Below are 19,367 nucleotides of genomic sequence, written 5' to 3'. Positions count from 1 at the left end.
TAATGCCATGGTGGCTTCAGCTTTTTTTGAAGAGTCTTTTTTTTTTTTTTACCATAAATGGCAGTTTGTTTTGTGTCGAACTATTGTAAGGCTTTGCCTTTTGTGTATGTTTCTGAGTTGACGTGTTTTTTTATATCGCAAATTTGGCATAAAAATCAGTCTTGCAATACAGGCAGTATGCCCGTGTATTATCTCCAAGAGAGGACAGGCCTGTCTGTGAGTGCTTTGGGACGGGGGAGGGGCCGGCGGCGGCGGCAGCTGCTGTGGCAAGTTGAGAAGAGTCAGTACAGACACATCAGAGTCTCCAAAAGTCTCCAGTAACACAAGAAAAAGTCGCCAGATTTGTCGCTAGTCGCTTTTTAAAAAAATTGTCGCTAGAGGGATTTGAAAAGTCGCTAAATTGGCAACACTGCTTCTCAGCGTTTGGTAGCGAGTGACGTCATGATTTGAATCTGCGCGCGCACTGCACGCGCCCGGGGAAACATAGGGAAAGTGAATTTCCCGGAATACCGGAAGGGGCGCGATTATGTTGGTTTCTGAGATGTTGGCTTGTGTTGTGTTTTTTTTTTTTTTTGTACGAACTGTTGGGTCGCGCCGGTGTTGTGAGTGTTGGTTTCTATTTCTGTTTTTATTTTTATTGTTTTGTTTTTGTAAATAGCCCATTTTGTTCGTATATACGTTTAGTTTTATGGAAGCAGTGGGGGTTGGGTGCCTTTTCTGTTAAACCGTTTTCTCCTTTTTTGGTATGTTTAGTTAGTTTAGCCCTGTGTTTTTGGTTTATAGTTTTCTTAGTAGTTTAGTTAGCTTTACGGGAGGAGATAGGGACAGGGTTTTGTTTATTGTTTGCGTAGCAAGCTTTTCAAAAGTGTGGGGGATGAATGTGTTTTATTTGTTAACAATAAAAATGATGAATACAATGACAGAAGGGTACAAAAGGTATTAACATACAAGATATAAAAAGCTTTCAGTTTAAATGAGTGATGGTGATACTAGAGTGATACTAAAAACACACTCAGAACACACTTGACACTAGACTTGCTAAAGATTTAGAATCAGAAATGCTTTAATAATCTAAGGGAGTTATTTTTTTGATATTTTGTTAGACATTTCATACAAACAACATACTGTATATTCAGAACAAAAATATAAACAACTATGTACATATATAAATGCAATCAACAACAACTGACCAAATAATATATGACCAACTATATCTCTCATTTAAAAGAACCAGAAGTGCTCTTTCTGCTCTCCTTACAAGAGACAAACTGCTCAGCAACCTTTTTTCTGTTTCCCCTGTCCAGCTTGTCTTTATGTACACGGCACACAGCAACACTGCTGAGGCGAGTTTGGGTCAGTGAATATTGAAAAGTAATACAATGAAATAAATGCAAACAGCATCTAATGGTAATAGGCTACTGTTGTTTAATTTTTCAACTTTCATCTCTCAACTTCACTTACAGGATTTCTCTTGAAAAAAGGTGTAAATCTTCTCCTACCTCTTTCTTTCCTGCATCTTAATGATACTGCGTGACAAAAGGACAGTGGGAAGCTTGATAGTGGCATGGGTCTGACAGGACTGGGACTGCTACATGGGTCTGACAGGACTGGGACTGATACATCTTGCTTACTTGCAGATAAGCAAATAAGCAATGAAGATATAAAACAAAAAGCTTTTTCTTAATAATAATAATAATAATAATAATATAAACAAAAGTGTAATAATATAAATAATAGTATAAATAATTTAACAATTTACTGTTTTTAAACATTAAAATAATATTCTTCCATAGTCAACAGGTATGCAAACTGACATTATTTCTCACTTTTTTTTCTCCTCAACAGATCCAATCAAACACAACAGGCAATTGAACAAACAATGCTCAAAATATCAAAATCAATTGCACTGGCAATAAACCCATAAATACATTGCTTAACATTGTCAATTTGTCCCTCCTCATCAATTTCCTGCCTCCTTCATCACAGTTACTTTATGCATTGCATGCCACACACATAACCGAATTTAGCGGTTAGCTACTGAACACTATCCCAATTAGCAATTGCCATTAGTTTAAAAAACGAAATATGATAAAGAAAACATTCGACATGTCAACAAAACATAAACAGAACATCCTGCCAAACTTATATCAAGCTTATTTAAAAAAACCTCAAAAGCATAAACATTCAAAGTATCTGGAAAAGTACCAGAAGCGAGCCTAGACACAGAGCGGCCAGAGAAACGGAGGAGCGAATGCGAAGGCGTTTGTTCAAAACTGCGGGAAAACTAGAAAAAGTCTGGGTGTTGAACCCTCTCACCAAGAAAAGTGTGGGTGTTAAAACACCCACACCCCCCACGAGTGGGACGCCCCTGTGTTTTGGCCTTGACCCAACCCTGGGGTCTGTTCTTTGTACGTCGCTAACTCAGTTAGCTGGATTTGATTGTTGTGGATTTGTCCTGATCTTGAATTGTTTCGTTCTTCGATGCGCTTCTAGCATTTGTTGTCATAGCAACATATCTGTAAGCTTGAACCTGCTCGGAAGCAGGTTTATTTCATGTAAACAGGATTTAGGCTGCACTCCTGGCGGGTTATGATTGGTTAAAATGGCGAGGTCACATCTGATTGGTTAAATAGCACGACTGACGCAGACTGACTCACGTGGAAAAAGAAAAGTATATGCCCCCCGCCATGGACCCCCACACACACACATAATCGCTATCAAATATTATATATGAACATAAATTCATAGGTTTATTATTATCAAATATGATATTACTATTATAATAAACCCTAGGCATGAGACAGCCGTCAAGACCATTAATACAAATTCTTGTATAATGTTTATTTTGTAACACATTTATTTTTCAGGGGTTTGTCATAAAAATATGCAAATAAATATTTATATATATTAAAAATAAATATTTTATAATGATAAATTGGACGAAACTAATTTTATTATAAAATAAACAATCTAAAAGTATACATGTTGTATTTGAAAAAATATTAATATTTCTATTTTTTATGTACAACATATTTCTTTTCATATTGCTTATTTTATTTTATTGTCTCATGTAATTTGTAAACCATTAACCTATGAATTTATGTTCTAATATAATATTTGATAGCGATTATGTAGGGGGGCAATCCAGCGCATAACAAGTGTTACAAAAAAAAGTTGAGTCGCTCTTTTTCCATTTCTCAACCAATCGGAGGGGTTGTGATCAGTGTTTCTACTGTCGATGCATATCGCCTTTTAAACCAACGCACGAACGCACAATAATCCTAGACAACTCAAATCAGCTATACTAATCATCAACAACAGGTGTGCTCGAAGAACCAACTTAGCCAGATCGTAATTAGCACGATGATCTCATCTTAGATGTGTCAATTCATCTCGGATGTGTCAAGCGACGTACGAAGAACGAACCCCTAAAGCCAAGAGCTTCCTTTGTGTGTGTGTGTGTGTCTGTGTGTGTGCGTAAAAAAAGAAAAAAACAAAAATAAAAGACCACGCACACTCAAACCTGGTTGTAAAGGTTCTTTTTTTTAATTTATTCTTTTGTTGCGTCCCTGAACCCTAGACCGGGGGTCGTAACACTATACATGATACTCGGTGCTCGTAAACTAAGACTTTTCCACTATACCAAGTTTAAAGTCTATAGACATGATGCCATGACTTCTTGTTTGCAATTTGACATTAAGACATTAATTAAATGAACAGTGAGCAGCATTGTTAGAATATTCCATTACTTTAGTAGCTTAGCTAGATAGTTGCTACCATTGTTAGCACACAGAATACAATTAAACATTTTTATAAATATAATGTGTTATTAAAAGAACAATGTCGTTTTTGCCATTAAAAACAAACCAAACAGTTTAGAACTCTTTTGCTCAGTATGTTAGTTTCTTAACTTTTAAACTTCTGCAGAATCTGCAGCCCAGAGACCAAGTGGGTGGGATCGATACGCTGGTACTTTGGTCTGCTAACCAATCAGTGCTTTCATAATGACTTGCCAGCCATTTGTACAAACCAGGACTGGTCCAATTGTTTCGTTTATGTCCTTCCAATGTGAGGTGTGATTTAGGTCATAAAATCGTGTCCCCTATCCCCTAGAGGGCGCCAAACACCCAGACTCTTTGTGTTTTTTTTTTTTTGTGTTGTAGTTGCTTTTTGAGTGGAAACTTCATGTCCCCGACTGCACCTCGGTCAGGTGATGGGAGCACTTACCTGAACTGAGGTGACTCATAAGTTTTAATAGTATAAAAAGCCTGTCTTAAGTTCTGTTTGTCATCTAGCACTTGTTATTGTTGTTACTAGTATGGTTATTGTGTCTAAAAGTAAAGTCATCAGTTGCGCTCGAGTTTATTGTGTTTTGTTCCAGTTTTGGTTATAGTTTTCATTTAAAGTACATCTAAAATGTCACTTTTACCTCTGCATTTATGCCACGCGGACACAAGCACCCCAAACGTGACAGCAGTCTTTATTTAAAATGTAGTGAGTAAAAGTACAGGTTTCTCATCAAAGAATTATGCAAGTAGAAGTAAAAAGTATCACACATGGAAAACGGTCAAGTACAGATACTCAAGTACTTAAGTACAGTAATGATGTACTTTCTTACTAACCACTCCCGCTAATCTTTAAGTAATTAAACAGAAGAGCTGAAAATCATAAATATATTATTAAATATGCTTTTTACAAGTATCTTAAAAACTATTTCTATAGTTCTATAATACTACTTTACTATAAAAACTTAACAAAAATAAAAGTAAAATTTATAAATAAAATACATTACTCTTTCCATTGCATATTAAAACATATTTATACGCGGCCTACATGTTGCACACCTATGGAACTTTGCACTTTGTTCTGCTCGTGAATGAGCATTGATAATTTTTCAAAAACTTATCCCTGATACATTTAACATCTGGTACGCTTCCATTTTCAATTCCATTTTAATTCTATTTTATTACAGCTAAGGTTTTCTATATTTTGCATATATATATATATATATATATAAAATCTCTATTTTCTTCTTTTTTATTTTTAGTTCACGGGTGGTCATCCAAGCATTTCATTGCATATCATACTGTTTATAGGTGTATGTGACAATGTCAATCGAAATTTTATTCGATTTAATTTAACGTTTTAATTTAAAATTAGCTTTAAATTTAGCTTCTAGTTACTTCTAGTCTAGCTTCTGATCCCCAGAGTCAGCCAGAGACAAAACTGCCCACATAATTACCTTGAGATAACAGCACCTCTGTTAGTAGTGCAGCTGCAAATCACAGATTTATATTAAAGTGTTTGTTTTAATATGCTCTTATTTTCTATAACAACTCATTCACAGGCCTCGTAAAGTAGATACTCCACAAAAATGGATTAAAAAATTGTGTGGAGTTTTTTTTTTTTATGATGACATTTTGTTGTGTCAAGAGTTCATGCTTTGTGTGATATTTCAGTAACATCAAAAGCGGTGCCTTTCTTTAGAGGGCAGGCGCGGGCTTGACTACTGTGAAATTCAGAACAGGAAATACCTTTCATAGGAATGTTAATTCCTGACGCAATTTGACGTGCAAACAAGATGGAAAATCTATGTCAGGAGACATTTTAACACTTGCTCTGCAATACCGGATGTGTGGCAGATAAGAACAGAACGATAGCGTAAAATTAAACCCTTTATAGGACGATGATAGAGACTGCACTGCTGAAAAGGATAGAAGGTTAAATATTTTGTAACAGGTAACATTGTAAGCATTGATTGTTTTTTTGAAAAGAGTTTTTTTTTTTTTATGGCTTCCTGTTTTACCCTTTTGGTTGTACTTTCTCTTTCTTCTGTAACGCACCAGTAATTGCTGTAGCAGTAATTTTTGTCTACAATTGGATAACATTTCACTAGCTTTTTAAATCAGTACTAGTCTGCATTTCATTATTTAAAAAAAAAAAAAAAAAGGTAAGAAATTTTAAAAAGTCGTTTAGGCTCATTAAAACAATTGATCCAAAACAAGCCGGGGCAGGGCGGGGTTCAGCAATGTTGTGATGCCGTGGTGGATTCTGGGAAACAGCAATGAGTCCATGGCTGAAGTCAGTGTTTAAGTGACACATTATAGTCGTCGTTTGTACTCCTGTTTCTTCGTCACCATCGTGCTGGTAGTGAAAGTTGTATTTTGTTCACAGATTAAAAACCCAGAGGAGCTTTTAAGATGGCCAGCGCTCAAAGACCTGTGACTAACATAGGAGCTGGCTACACCATCGTAACTCAGGTTATTCCCTCATCAACTGCTCAGAGGACAACAGAACAAAACTGCCCTCAGTCACTTAGCCCACTGCAGACATTCCTGAAAGGAGAACCCAAAGCACTGGGAGTAAGTAAGACAGTTGCTAAACAGCACTGAACACATGATGAATTGTTATTGTTGTTGGTGGTAGTGGTGGTGGTTTTTCATGATTTGTCTTTAACTGCTTAGCATTAACTAATTCATTGATTAATTGATTTTACTGAAATGTTGTATTTTATAATAAAAAAAAAATAAATTCCTACTTCCTCCTTCACTATGATCTCCATAATCTCTACACATGTTGCAGAAAATAACATTTAAAATAAGTAAAGTAAAAAAAAAATACTTGTCATCTTTGTTTTAATAATTCCAATAAATGCAAACTCTAAGTTATACTAAAATGTGTGATATATAACAATGACAATTAAAAGAAATTATTATTTTAATGAACATTATTTATTTTTTCTTTTGCCATGCCCCACAGGCCGTCCAAATAATCAATGGTTTATGGATGCTCTTGATTAGTCTTGTGGAAATGCACCACTACGGTGGGTGGTTTGGACATGTTATCTGGAGCTCAGTCATTGTAAGTCTTCTTCAGTTTAGATAAATATTAACAAAATGATAATCATATATTATATCACTATACACTGTATGAATACATTAGACAGTTTCAGGAAATGTGTTTTTTCATGTTTTCAGCACATCATTTCTGGTTCTCTAACTGTATTAGCGAGCAAATCGCTTGGTCCGTGTGCGGTATGTAAACACCAACAGCACTTCTTTTTAAACCCTCCTACTTGTCCTCCCAATTCCTTTAGCAAGTAAAAATGCCGTATGCTTTTTTATGTTCAATTACTGGGTAAATATTACATTTTACATAAATGTTAAATATAACTGTTTTTTCTCTTACTGTTTTTTTATTTTTATTTATTTGTACAAGCCAACTGCTAAGCAACATGAATAACAGTCATGGTTAATGCCAAGCTCAGAGTTTTTTTTTTTTGTTTTTTTTTGAAATCATGTGTTCAACTTTATATGCTCTTATTTCTCCCAGGTGAGGGGTGCTATGGCACTGAATATTCTAAGTGCAATAAGTACAGCAAACTGTATCGCGTCAATTTCTCTGAAAATAATGTACAGTTGGGTATGTTCCAGTGATAATCATTTTTCTTTGCACAGATCTTTAATGCACAGATTTACTTTTAAAATATAGATTTTTACAACGTTTTAAATGAATTCAAATTTATATTACAATTTTTAATAAATATACATTTTAAATCCAGTACTTGTGTTTTATTATTATTATTATTATTATTAAACTAAAGCCATAACACAAGCATCAATGGTATTTAAATAAAATCCTAAATTAAAAGTGCCTATGGATTAAAAAGTTTTACCATATACACAAAACAAAATAACGAAAAGGCTTTTCATTTTGTTGATGTTTCCTTTGATTTTGTGTGTTGGATCTTATTTTCAGAGCTACCTTACAGAAATTCCTGGCATTCTGCTGGTTTTCTCTCTGCTCCAGTTTGCTATTGCTATCAGCGTCACAGTCTTTGCCTGTAAAGCCAGGCGCTCAAATCAGCCTATTGTAAGTATTACAATAACAATATCCAACAGATACACAATAGATACTCCAATGCATACTTTAAAGAGGAGTTAGTCTGATCATCTGTCCTAATTTTTTGAGAATCCTAAATCTAAGATCAGGATACATTTGTCTTTAAATGCACGGACCTTACACTGGCAAAATACAGCTGGCAAACTAATGCGGTTACCTTTACATCCGGCTTTTTGGATTTAGATTAAACCGACTTCATCAACATAAAGTTACACCCAAAAATCTGCCACATATCTTAAAAATAAATATGATAATTTTACAATAATCATGGGGTTGTGGTCAGGTCTTTCTGGGAATTATAACATGGAGGAGCTGTTAGCTATTAATATTAATAAGCTATCAAAACCTTCAGTATGTGTGTGTAGTTTGTATGTTCTTCCAATGCTTGGTGGATTCTTCCCACAGTCCAAAGACTTGGAGATTTAGCTAATTGGCTTTTCTAAATTGGCCGTAGTGTGTGATTTAGTGTGTGTAAGTGTGTATGTTCCTCGGTGATGAGTTGACACCCTGTCCAGGGTGTACTCGGGCTTCTGTGACAATGCATTAGGACAAGGAATATAAAGAATGAATGAATGAAATAAACTGGAAAAAATAAAAATAACGTTCACAGTAGATTTAATCTGTACCATAGGAGAACTTTAACTTCCCTTATTCATTAGAAATTGGGAAGTTAATGTCAGGGATATGATAAGGCTAAAATGTAAGTGCAGAGGTCTTTGTTAAAAACATTAACTTTGAGCCAACATGAAACCAACACCAAGCGGGATGGCTTAAAAACTTTTAATATAAAAGGAATAAAAATGCTAAGCAAATAACAGAAGTTTAGAACTTTATCAAGCAAGATAAAAAAACATGGACAGCAAATACATAGTATTGCCTCCCTGCAGCATTTTTTATAAAAAGCCTAGTGAGGACATGGTTGAAGCAAGACGAAGGAAGGATTGACCAGTTAATAGGAAGGATTGACCAGGCATAACTAACACACTCTTATACCTAATTTCCACTACACTGGTGTATAATTACTTAGTCTAAAACAATATTGTTCCCAATGCTGAAGCAAACATGAATTTTATTTTGTTTTACAACAGATCCTTCATTAATGTGTGTATATGTGCTTCATATTATTTTCATAATGATGAAATGAGATGCCCAAATTCATGCTTTGAAATTCCTAATACGTTTCATATATAGTTTTTGTAATGTTTTAACAGGGACAAAACAGTGAAAGACATGGCAATGCCTCAGTTTAAATGGCCTTGAAATTAATTTAATTTCCTGATAGTAGGCTATCTGATAGTGTTAACTGCGAATGTCCTGATTCGTAAATATGCCAACATGTCTTATTTAAAACGTACAAATGTGTCGACATCATCAAAAGACATGAAAAAAAAAAAAAAATATATATATATATATATATATATATATATATATATATATATATTATTATTAAGTAAATATTATTTTATGAACACGAAGTTCTTCCGGCTTTTTATAATAATCATTATATTTGCTGTTTGTGTCCAGCATTTAATAGTTATTTTATCCATTATTTAACCACGGCTGGAAATAATAGCTGGAATGTGATGTGATTGTGAATTCGTGACTGAAATAAAGCTGTTTGTCTTTTGTAAAGTACTTTCACTTTACAAAAGGCAGTGTTTTTATCAAAGGTTGATAAATGTGTGTTACTCACTTCTCACCTTTCATGTAGGTTTGCTCGGACTTATTAATATTATTAAACCCCTCAAAAATGCGTGTGTATACAGCTCAAAACCTCCATCAGTTATTAGGCCTTGTTCACACGGGCGTTAAAATCGAGCGTTTTTTTTGCGTTCGTAGCGTCCGGTGAGCGCGGATCAAGCGGCAAGTGTTTTCTATACATAGGAGTCAATGAGAGTGTTCACACTGGCTTTGGTGACGTGCATCTGTTCGACTGCGCGTTTATACGGCATTAAAAAAACGTTGCATGCAGCTTTTTCTTGGCGTTCAAAACCCAACGAACGCAAGAAAACCGCTTCTAGTTCGTTTTCTGCGCGTTCATTTTACGCTTCGAAGGACCGGATATATCCCATGATCCTCCATGCTATACATAGGGAAATGCGGAAAAAGGCAAAATAAAAAAAATCATTGTTGAAAAACTTACGCGGAGATTTTCATTTCTTCATAAACCACAAAAAAGACTTCCTTTAATCCGACGTTGTGCAGTCAGAGAGTGAACCCGGTAGCGGCGGGCTTTCATATCCAGTTCCCGACACACTGCCCCCACAGGTTAACACACAAACTACAATTTGGGCTGCAGGCTGACGTTAGACAGAGACAAACGAACGCCGGTGTAGAAGTCAATCAAGCGTCACTACAAAACGCAACATAAACGTCTAGGACGTTCAGAGCGCGTTCGTTTATCCAAAAACTTAACGCCTGTGTGAACAAGGCCTTAAAGATAGCATCTATTTAGAAAAAAATGGCCCAGTGATTTCTGAGCTCCAGGAAATCTCCCGGCGCTCTGCGCATAACACCGGGCCAACTCATGTCGGAAAGAATTTATAAACGGTTTCTAAACGTGGGCTATTGTTTTTTTTACTTATAATATTTGTTAATTTAATTTAAATGAGGTTTGGGCTCAGGACTTCGATTCGGCATTGTGATTCTCCTCTTCAATTTACTACATAGTTTTAATCAGCACTCAGCCGCATGCATGAAGTTTTCCAGAGCGCACCGGCAGAAGTAGACTAATGATTATGAATGCGTCGGGAAAACAGCAAGCAGACTGACTCTGACCATTTAAAAAAACGTTTGCAATCATTTTCTGACGCGCTCAAGTTCACCAAAAACAATACAGAACAGCGCACCTTATTTGCTTTCAAACATTTACAAAATCGCAATGTTTTTTCGTTATTGTGAGTGCGCTTAAATAAAAGTTGAGTCTTATAAAGGCATGTAGTCTTATATAGTTTTATTATATAGTTTTTGCACATTAATCTAAAATATGTCATAATATTAACGGAATGTTTGATGTCACGTGGGCATTATAAGATTGGTACTGAAAACTTCTAACTAAAAGGTGGCAGCTGGCACGCCTAAAAATAGACTAGACAGGAGCTCAGCGGGAGCTGCATGATAATATGTCACAGGCCACGCCCACTAAACAGAAACAACCATGACCGAAGTCGGTTTACTGGTTATTCTCCAAACTAGTATGAAAATGTATTTCAGTACACAGATTGTGAAAGACCATATTAAGGACATATTCTATTTCTCTGGTCTCATCCATCTTTATGGCTTGCAAGAAGCAGGTTATCAATGCATCAATAATATGTTCAGAGAATTTAGTATAAATAGTTGATCCAATTCCTCACACTGTCATTTCATGATGAGAACAATGCGTGTATCGTGGTATTTACGTATATATGAACCAAGCCAGACACAATGACAATGTAGTAAACACATGATGTGCCTGATAAGAGCATTGTGCAATCTGATTGGACATAGCGATAACTCGGTTTAATCACATACACAAGGGTGGTTTTAAGGATGCAGTGGACACTTAATGGTCTTCATCAGAGTGGGATTGGGGAATAACAATAAGAAACCCAGAGATAAAAGGAAGAAACAATGAGTTTTCATTAACCATACAAAGCATATGTGAAACAGAAACTGCAAACAAGAAAGAAAGAGAGAGAAATGTTCTCACAAGAGAGTGACCACCTCCATACGAGGCTAGAATAAAAGTAATTTGAAGTTGTGTGTCATGAAATGGATACTGTTTTTAGTTTCAATTCAACTCTCTTTAATTCAATTTTATTTCTATAGCGCTTTTAACACTTGTCATTGTCCCAAAGCAGCTTAACACAATCCAAAGAATTATTTAAGTTTGTATGGAATATGAGTGTGCATGAATCAAAATGGTCCCTGTGAGCAAGCCGAGGGCAACAGTAGCAAGAAAAAACTCCCTGAGATGGTAAAATAAAGAAACCTTGAGAGGAACCAGACTCAACAGGGAACCCATCCTCATCTGGGTGAAACAGAAAGCGGGAATTAATCTGCACTCATACTGTGTGTTGGGTGGCAGCCAGTTCAGGTATAACAGTTGATGTTAATTGATGTTAATATGTAGTCCAGGTAGTTATTGGAGGCTTAGGTAAACCAGTAGGAAATTCCAGTCCTGAATTATCGAGCAACTGCAGCCAAGTCAAATCCTCAGAGAAACATGTGTCAACACCAGTCGAGGCCAGAACTGTCTTCTTGGTAGAGTGAAGCCGTCCCCAGACACCAGACGCATCCCAAAGAGACACACGGGGCATCCATGTGACGAGATCTCTTCAACCAGAATGATGGGACATCGGGATGAGTCAGACAGGTCTGGAGGGCAGAGGGATTCTGGATCAGTCACATAATGTATAATGTAAATGTATATTTAGTGTAGAGTGCAAGCAGAGACTCCGTTGGACTAACTATGACATCATAACTAAAAGGGAGAGCCAGAAGGAAACACAGACATGAGGGGGAACTGACATGTAAAGCAACCAATCACCTCACCGTCAGCAAACCTGAGTGATCCATGAGAGTGAGGAAGACAGCATCTAAACATACCAGTTCACCATAATACTCAACGTGTATGAGTCCCCGAGATCTGCCCTTTTACCCAAGGCAAATCTATTTATAAAAATTCTTGATTAAATAAATAGGTTTTTTAGCCCAGACTTAAACACTGAGACTGTGTCTGAGTCCCGAACACTATTTGGAAGACTATTCCATAACATTGGGGCTTTGTAAGAAAAAGCTCTGCCCCCTGCTGTAGTTTTCATAATACGTGGTACTGACAAGCAGCCTGCATTCTTTGTTCGAAGTAGGCGTGGCGGATCGTAAGACACAGTTCACTCAGATACTGTGGCGCGAGACCATTTAATGCTTTATATGTCAAGAGTACAGTAGTATTTTAAAGTCTATAATAATAAGTATTTATAATAATTTTTGCAGTTTCACTAGAGGAAGTTGTAAACAAATTCAAATCAGCGTTCAAAATCAAGATCCACGGACAGGCGAACAGCAAGCATCTGCAATAGAGAGAATGCAAATTTAATAAACCAGTCAATGTGCAAAGTCAGGTGATTATTAACATTTGTGTGTTGACTGTGGTCCTACTTGAATTGGGAAATTTAAGAATTGTTCGGTGATGCAAAAAGTAATGAATTAATATAAACCACTGTTCTACTACGTATACTGTATATGAGCTACTATACAAATACAATATGTATTGTATGGGACATTTCACAGGCTGCTTATTGCTGTTAGCAAAATAGTCCTCTACCATTTGCAATTGCATGTTAATATCCAACCATGAAGCTCTGTGTGTCTGTCTTACAGCTAAATGTTCTCCCAATGGTTCCAAATCCTGAGGGATATGTTTCCGTGAACAATTCCTTACCAGCTCATCACGCTTATCCGGTAAGAGAAACCTGAGTGCTAAGGTTGCGATGAAGCTCCAATTAACCAAGATTCAGAAATCATGTTTACACAGATTAATGTAAAATCCAAATTGAGGTGCCAGTTATTAGGCATTACACATTTGTTTATAGATTTTTTTTGTTTTACAGGGGATCAACGCAAGCAATGCTGTTAGCATGAGCAGCACGCCTGTAGAAAGTCCTCCACCATACAGTTCATTGAGATGAAAAAAGATTCAGAGGAGAGTCATTTGTTCATGTAATTTTGGAAATTTAGCACTCCGTTCTACTGGCACATTATTACATCATAATAAAAACAGACCACAGCACTGATGCAATCTGGATTCTGATTGGTCAGCAAGTTTTGAGTAATTTTATATCCATCCATCTGTTGAATCCAGCATTAATTGATGGATAGCTGAAACAACCTGGGACTTCATGAAAGTAGTCTTTGCTGTAGGAGAGTTATTTTACTGGGGGCCCCAAACCTCTGGCAACAAACAGGAAAAGAACACACACACACTGTATTGTACAGTCATTGTACTTTATATATATTGAATATATGAATGTGTGTATATGAATGTATAAATGTATATATATATATATATATAAAGTAACATTTTCAATATTATATATTACACACAGTATGTACTGTATATACAGACGGGTACATTTTGGATTGCGAGCATAATGTGTCTCGGAAGTTTGCTGGTATATTGAAGTACAAAAATCAAACAAATTAACCTTCATTTTACCTTTGACAAAATCATGGCTGGTGTAAGATTAGAGAAGATGGAGGAGGGTGTTACTGGACTTTAACAAGGAATCTCTCTAATGACATTCTTCTTCTTCCTGTTGAGGACTTTGCGGAAATGCGACGTTGCACCGTCATTAAGCATTCATCTCCCGCAATACTACAGCCTTTTTAACTTTTTTCTTCACGGAGGCTGTTGTTGCAGTACAGTTACTATACAACAGTCACTACACTTAGATGCTAAAAAATGCTTTATGCACATACACACGTGGTCACACTGTTCTAGTAAACAGTATACGTGCACGGATGTTGACTATATTTGTGACGCATACGCACTGAGACCGAACATGGAAGGCGATTACCAACAATCCCACATCACGAGAGAGAGAAGAACCATTAGCTCTTTTGTGATTATGTTACGCTCAGCGTATACATACTACGCTACTCATGTATCAAGACCAGGCTTGGTTATCAAGTAAAAAATGATTAAACATTTTTGCTCACCTGCAGACCAAATTAATCGCAATCCAAGGTTTTACTGTATTTTATATTAAAGTATAAACTATATTTTCCATGGTATAACTAAGGCTAATAACCTCATGCAAAATTCACCATGTGCTAGAATTAATGGCTAATAAACAACTAGAGAGCTACATTTTCTGAAGACAATGTGAGCGGTGCTTGCTGTGGCAAAACTCGGGCCTAGGGCGTTGTCTGACAGCTTCACAATGATTCTAAGAAACTGATTGGTTTTCTGAGTAAAATGAGCACACTCCCATGTTAGCATGTTGCTAGCAGGATGCTAATTATATTAACATGTAGTTAGCAACATAAAAAAGCATGTTTCTAGCATGACACTAACATGATTATGTAGTTTATTCAAATTATATTTTAGATATACAGTACATTATATAGCATGTTCAAATGTACATGCATCAAGTACATACGCAGCACATACACAGTAAAACTCTGGCCCTCATGTGTTTATAGGCTGGTATGAAAAGGCAATGTGTTTAGTGGGGCTAATGTGTTGGCTAGACTAACATGGTTCGACTTGTGTAAAATGACCTAAAAGGTTTAAACTTCTAATTACGTTCATATTTTTTTTTCACTCATATTGATATTATATTTTATTTCATTAAAAAAGAAAAAAATGAGTATCACTTTAATTCATGAATGTAATACAACACAGTGGTTCTTAAACTTTTAAGCCAGCAACCCCTCATTGAAGATCGACAAGATCTCGCGACTCTCACTATCAAAACCAAGCAATAAACATAAGCTGTTCACAGTATTTTGACTACATTTATTATACATCAAAATAATTTTGCCTTAACTTTTAAAGGGAAGGGTGTAAAAAAAGGTAAGGCAAAATTATTTTGATGTCCACAATTTCCTTAAGATTTTTAGATTTGCGAATAACAAATTTATCCATCTCGGCAGTTGCAGTTTTCACGTGCAAATGTGCACTGTAGTAATAACTAGTGAGCCAGTCGCTGCACAGTGACGTCATATCTTTGAGTCGCAAATTTATTTTTTTTAACACTTAGTTTAAACACTCACACTCAATCAGTAGTATCTTTACAAATTAGAAAATATTTATTTATAGCATTTACTTGTAATACTAAAAAGTATGTATTATAATCACAAAAAAGACAATTTTTTAAATCTCCAAGGCATCGCGACACCCAGTTTGAGAACCACTGATCTAACAAAGGAAAAGAGCAAATATTAACCGTGCATGCGTTTACTGTTTACTATAAAAATGTGACCACATGTATTTTTTACACATAGTGTTATGCTACTACCACTACTACTACTATTACATTCTACAAAGTTCTATGACTGCTACTACTACTACTACTAATACTAATAATAATAATAAGACCATAACACAGGCATCAATTTTACATTTTTTTAGAACATTTAATGAATTCAAATTCAAATTTTATTTGTCACATACACAGTCATACACAGTACGATATGCAGTGAAATGCTTATATGACCGCCAGTGACCTAAAAAAGAGAATTAAAACTTATAATAAAAAATAAATATGAATAAAAGAAATGAAATAAATAAAAGAAATACAATAGAAAATTAAATTTAACTAGGATAAAAATAGAGATTAAAATAGAAATATACTGTACATAAAAATAGAAATATAGCTTACTATACATGAACATTTTTAAAAAAATTGGTGAAAGAAAGATGGTGTGTTAATGTGCATAAAAAGTGACTTATTAAGGTGCCTTATTAAAGTGTCTTTGTGCAACGGTCCAGAATGTAAACATAAACATGTAAGTGTAGATGTGTGTGAATGTGTCCATAGTGTCCATGGATGTGAAAGGATTGTACTAGATCTTATCGCCTGCGGGAAGAAGCTCCTCCTCAGTCTCTCTGTGTTGGTCTTCAGGGAGCGGAATCGCTTTTCTGACCTCAACAGAGAAAACAGTCCATTGTTTGGATGGCTGTTCCCAAACCAGGTTGTGATGTTTCCCGTCAGGATGCTCTCTATGGTGCACCTTGGAGGGCAGTCTAAAGTCTCTCAAGCGTCTGAGGTGGTACAGACGCTGCCGGGCGGTGTTGATGTGACAGGACCATGACAGGTCCTGCGTGATGTGAACACCGAGGTATCGAAAGCTGTCCACTCTTTCCACTGGGCTTCTGTTGATAACTGGGGTCTGGTAGTTTTTCTCCTGCTTCGTACTGAAGTCCACTATCAGCTCCTTTGTCTTACAAAGAGGAGTACAAAGAGTACAGCAGAGGCCTCAGAACACAACCCTGGGGGGCCCCAGTGCTGAGAGTAAGTGGGGCTGAGACATGTCCGCCAATCCTTACTGCCTGTGGTCTGCCAGTTAGGAAGTTGGAAATCCACTGACACACAGATGAGCTGAGTCCCAGGTTCTCCAGCTTGGTGGTGAGTGTGGAGGGAATTGTGGTATTAAATGCAAAGCTGTAGTTGATGAAGAGCATTTTAACATAATTCCCTTTCCTAGTGTCCAGGTGAGTGAGTGATGTGTGTAGGAGATGGGAGATTGCATCGTCTGTGGAGCGGTTTGGGCGGTAATATGAATAAAGTTAATTTATTTTTACCAAATACGGCAATGGATTAAACATTTCAATACATAATTACCATTAATAAGTCTTAATTATAAAAGTAGAATTAAAAACAATAAGGAAAGAAGTATTCAGTCTGTTGATTTATTGATTCTCTAAATTTCAGCAATATTCTGAAGAAATGAATGGCATTCTGTTGGTTTTCTCTCTGTTTTAGCTTGGCGTCTCCATTAGTATTGGAGCTTTTGCCTGTTAAGCTATGCGTCTGGACAATATACCCATTTCACTGTCTGTATGTGTGACAAATATTTGAATCCTAAACTAAGACCTAGGATCATGAAGGGGCCTGAAGTCTATCCCAGGAGACTTGGGGCACGGTACACCTTGGACAATGTCAATCAGTTGCAGGGCACACACAAATATGGGACACACTATATGGGAATTTCAAGTACTCAAATCTGCATGGAGTCCCTGAAGAAAAACATGAAGTCAACACTATCAGATAGCCTACTATCAATTAATTTCAATATCATTTAAACCGAGACATTGCCATGTCTTTCATTGTTTTGTCCATTTTAAATTAAGCATCTTGCGGGAAAACACGCACAGTCTTAATAGCGACATTAATAGTAGTTAACTTTATTAATGCAAATTTAAAATGTTACAGCAGCCAGTTTACAGATCTTTAAAAAAAATTTAATTAAAAATAAGTCAGTAGAATCAATTAGAACTGATGGGGTCAATCTGGACCTTTTTCCTGTACGGGTTGCAGGAGGCCTGGAGCCTCTCCCAGGAGTATTAGGGCATGAGGCGGGGTTACACTTTAGACAGGGTGACAATCAATCACAGGGCACACACTATGGGTAATTTGGGAACACCTAAGCCACTGTGCCGCTGTTACTAATTTTCATCTATTTAATACGTTGATTGCAATACAGTCATTAACCAAAGAGCTGTGTAGGAGTCTTAAAACTGGGTGGGAAACAGGCAAACTCTGCTACTAAGGTAAAGTTATGTAAGATAATTTCAAGTCATATACCTTATATACTATGGCAACACTGAGCACAGCAACAAGATAAAAGGTAGTTGTACTGAAACAGCAAGGTCTTTTCTAGGCAACAATTTCAAAACAGACTGGGATGTGTTGTTTCAGACTGGGATTGTAGTGGTCAGCGAAGGAAACTTACTGCAGCAGGTAAAAGACACATCATGTTTTACTTTCCTTTGACATCAGAAGAACTAGTGAAAACCAGTGGGACACAGGTACTCCTATCTATTTTCTGTAAAAAGTGGTCTCCATGGAAAAATTGTGGCCCAAAAGCCACCTCTGACATGGAAACAAGGCTAAGTGCCTCAACCATGTAGTACTCTATGTACTCAATTATGTAGACGTTATGGTTTGCTTCCAGTGAGCCCTAATCTCAACATCATCTGTCTGGAGGTACATGAAGTAACAGACGGATTTAAGGCAGCTTACCTCTACAGAAGATTTGTGGTCATTTACATACATTTTGTATCTGGAGTTCTTTACCAAAGCTTTGGTTTTAAAGATTCAGATTTTTCAGTCTTGTCTTTTCGACTTTATTTGCTTTTTTTCCCCCTTCCAGTTTAATGGGTGCTAAGGCAATGAATATTTTCAGTGCATTAGCTGCAGGAATCAGCATCGCATATTCCTGAATATAAAGTCCAAGTGGGTATGCTGCTTCAATCATGGATGCAATAAGAGTTGAATGATCATGGTATTCTTTTCATGCTTTTATTTTCAGTACAAAAAAGAAACCAAATACAAAACATTAATTTGTGAACTATTAATAATAGTTCACAAATTTACTCTTAAAATTTGTATTTTATTTTTAAGTGTAATTTTATAAACATTTTATGTATACTTTTATGCTAATACTGTACTACTACTACTAATAAAACCGTAACACAGGCATGAATTTTACATTCATAACACTAATATAAATAGATATAATAAATTTTACAAAATAAGGCAATGGATTAAAAAATGCAAAAGCAATACATCATTAACAAATCTTATTTTTTAAAGGAGCGGTAAAAAATATATTTTAGGCAAAGGAGTATTCAGTCTGGTAATTTATCGATGTTGTATCTTAAGTTCAGCGCTACTCCGTAGCAATGATTGATATTCTGCTAGCTTTCTCTCTGCTCCAGCTTGGCGTCTCTATTAGTTCAATTAAATTTAAAT

At 36.1% G+C, this 19,367-nt stretch overlaps 1 protein-coding gene across 6 annotated transcripts; it reads left to right on the top strand.

The window, feature by feature from the left end:
• Positions 1-520: 520 nt before the first annotated feature.
• LOC128526821 (membrane-spanning 4-domains subfamily A member 15-like) lies at positions 521-15,203 on the top strand. Of its 6 annotated transcripts, none has more exons than XM_053498985.1 (9): positions 570-602; positions 4,164-4,237; positions 6,175-6,362; positions 6,760-6,861; positions 6,978-7,034; positions 7,333-7,422; positions 7,759-7,872; positions 13,267-13,347; positions 13,497-15,203. In XM_053498985.1, the coding sequence occupies exons 3-9, from the start codon at positions 6,201-6,203 to the stop codon at positions 13,572-13,574; spliced, it is 684 nt and encodes a 227-aa protein (XP_053354960.1). In that variant the 5' UTR covers positions 570-602; positions 4,164-4,237; positions 6,175-6,200; the 3' UTR covers positions 13,575-15,203. The 6 variants fall into 6 exon arrangements, with proteins under 6 accessions (XP_053354959.1, XP_053354960.1, XP_053354961.1 ...); XM_053498986.1 differs by lacking the exon at positions 4,164-4,237 and adding an exon at positions 1,305-1,353 and having other exon boundaries at positions 587-602; XM_053498984.1 differs by lacking the exon at positions 4,164-4,237 and having other exon boundaries at positions 521-602.
• Positions 15,204-19,367: the final 4,164 nt, after the last annotated feature.

Source organism: Clarias gariepinus, chromosome 6, assembly GCF_024256425.1.
Source record: "Clarias gariepinus isolate MV-2021 ecotype Netherlands chromosome 6, CGAR_prim_01v2, whole genome shotgun sequence".
Classification (NCBI taxonomy): domain Eukaryota; kingdom Metazoa; phylum Chordata; class Actinopteri; order Siluriformes; family Clariidae; genus Clarias; species Clarias gariepinus.
This window is presented reverse-complemented; position numbering and strand designations above follow the sequence as displayed.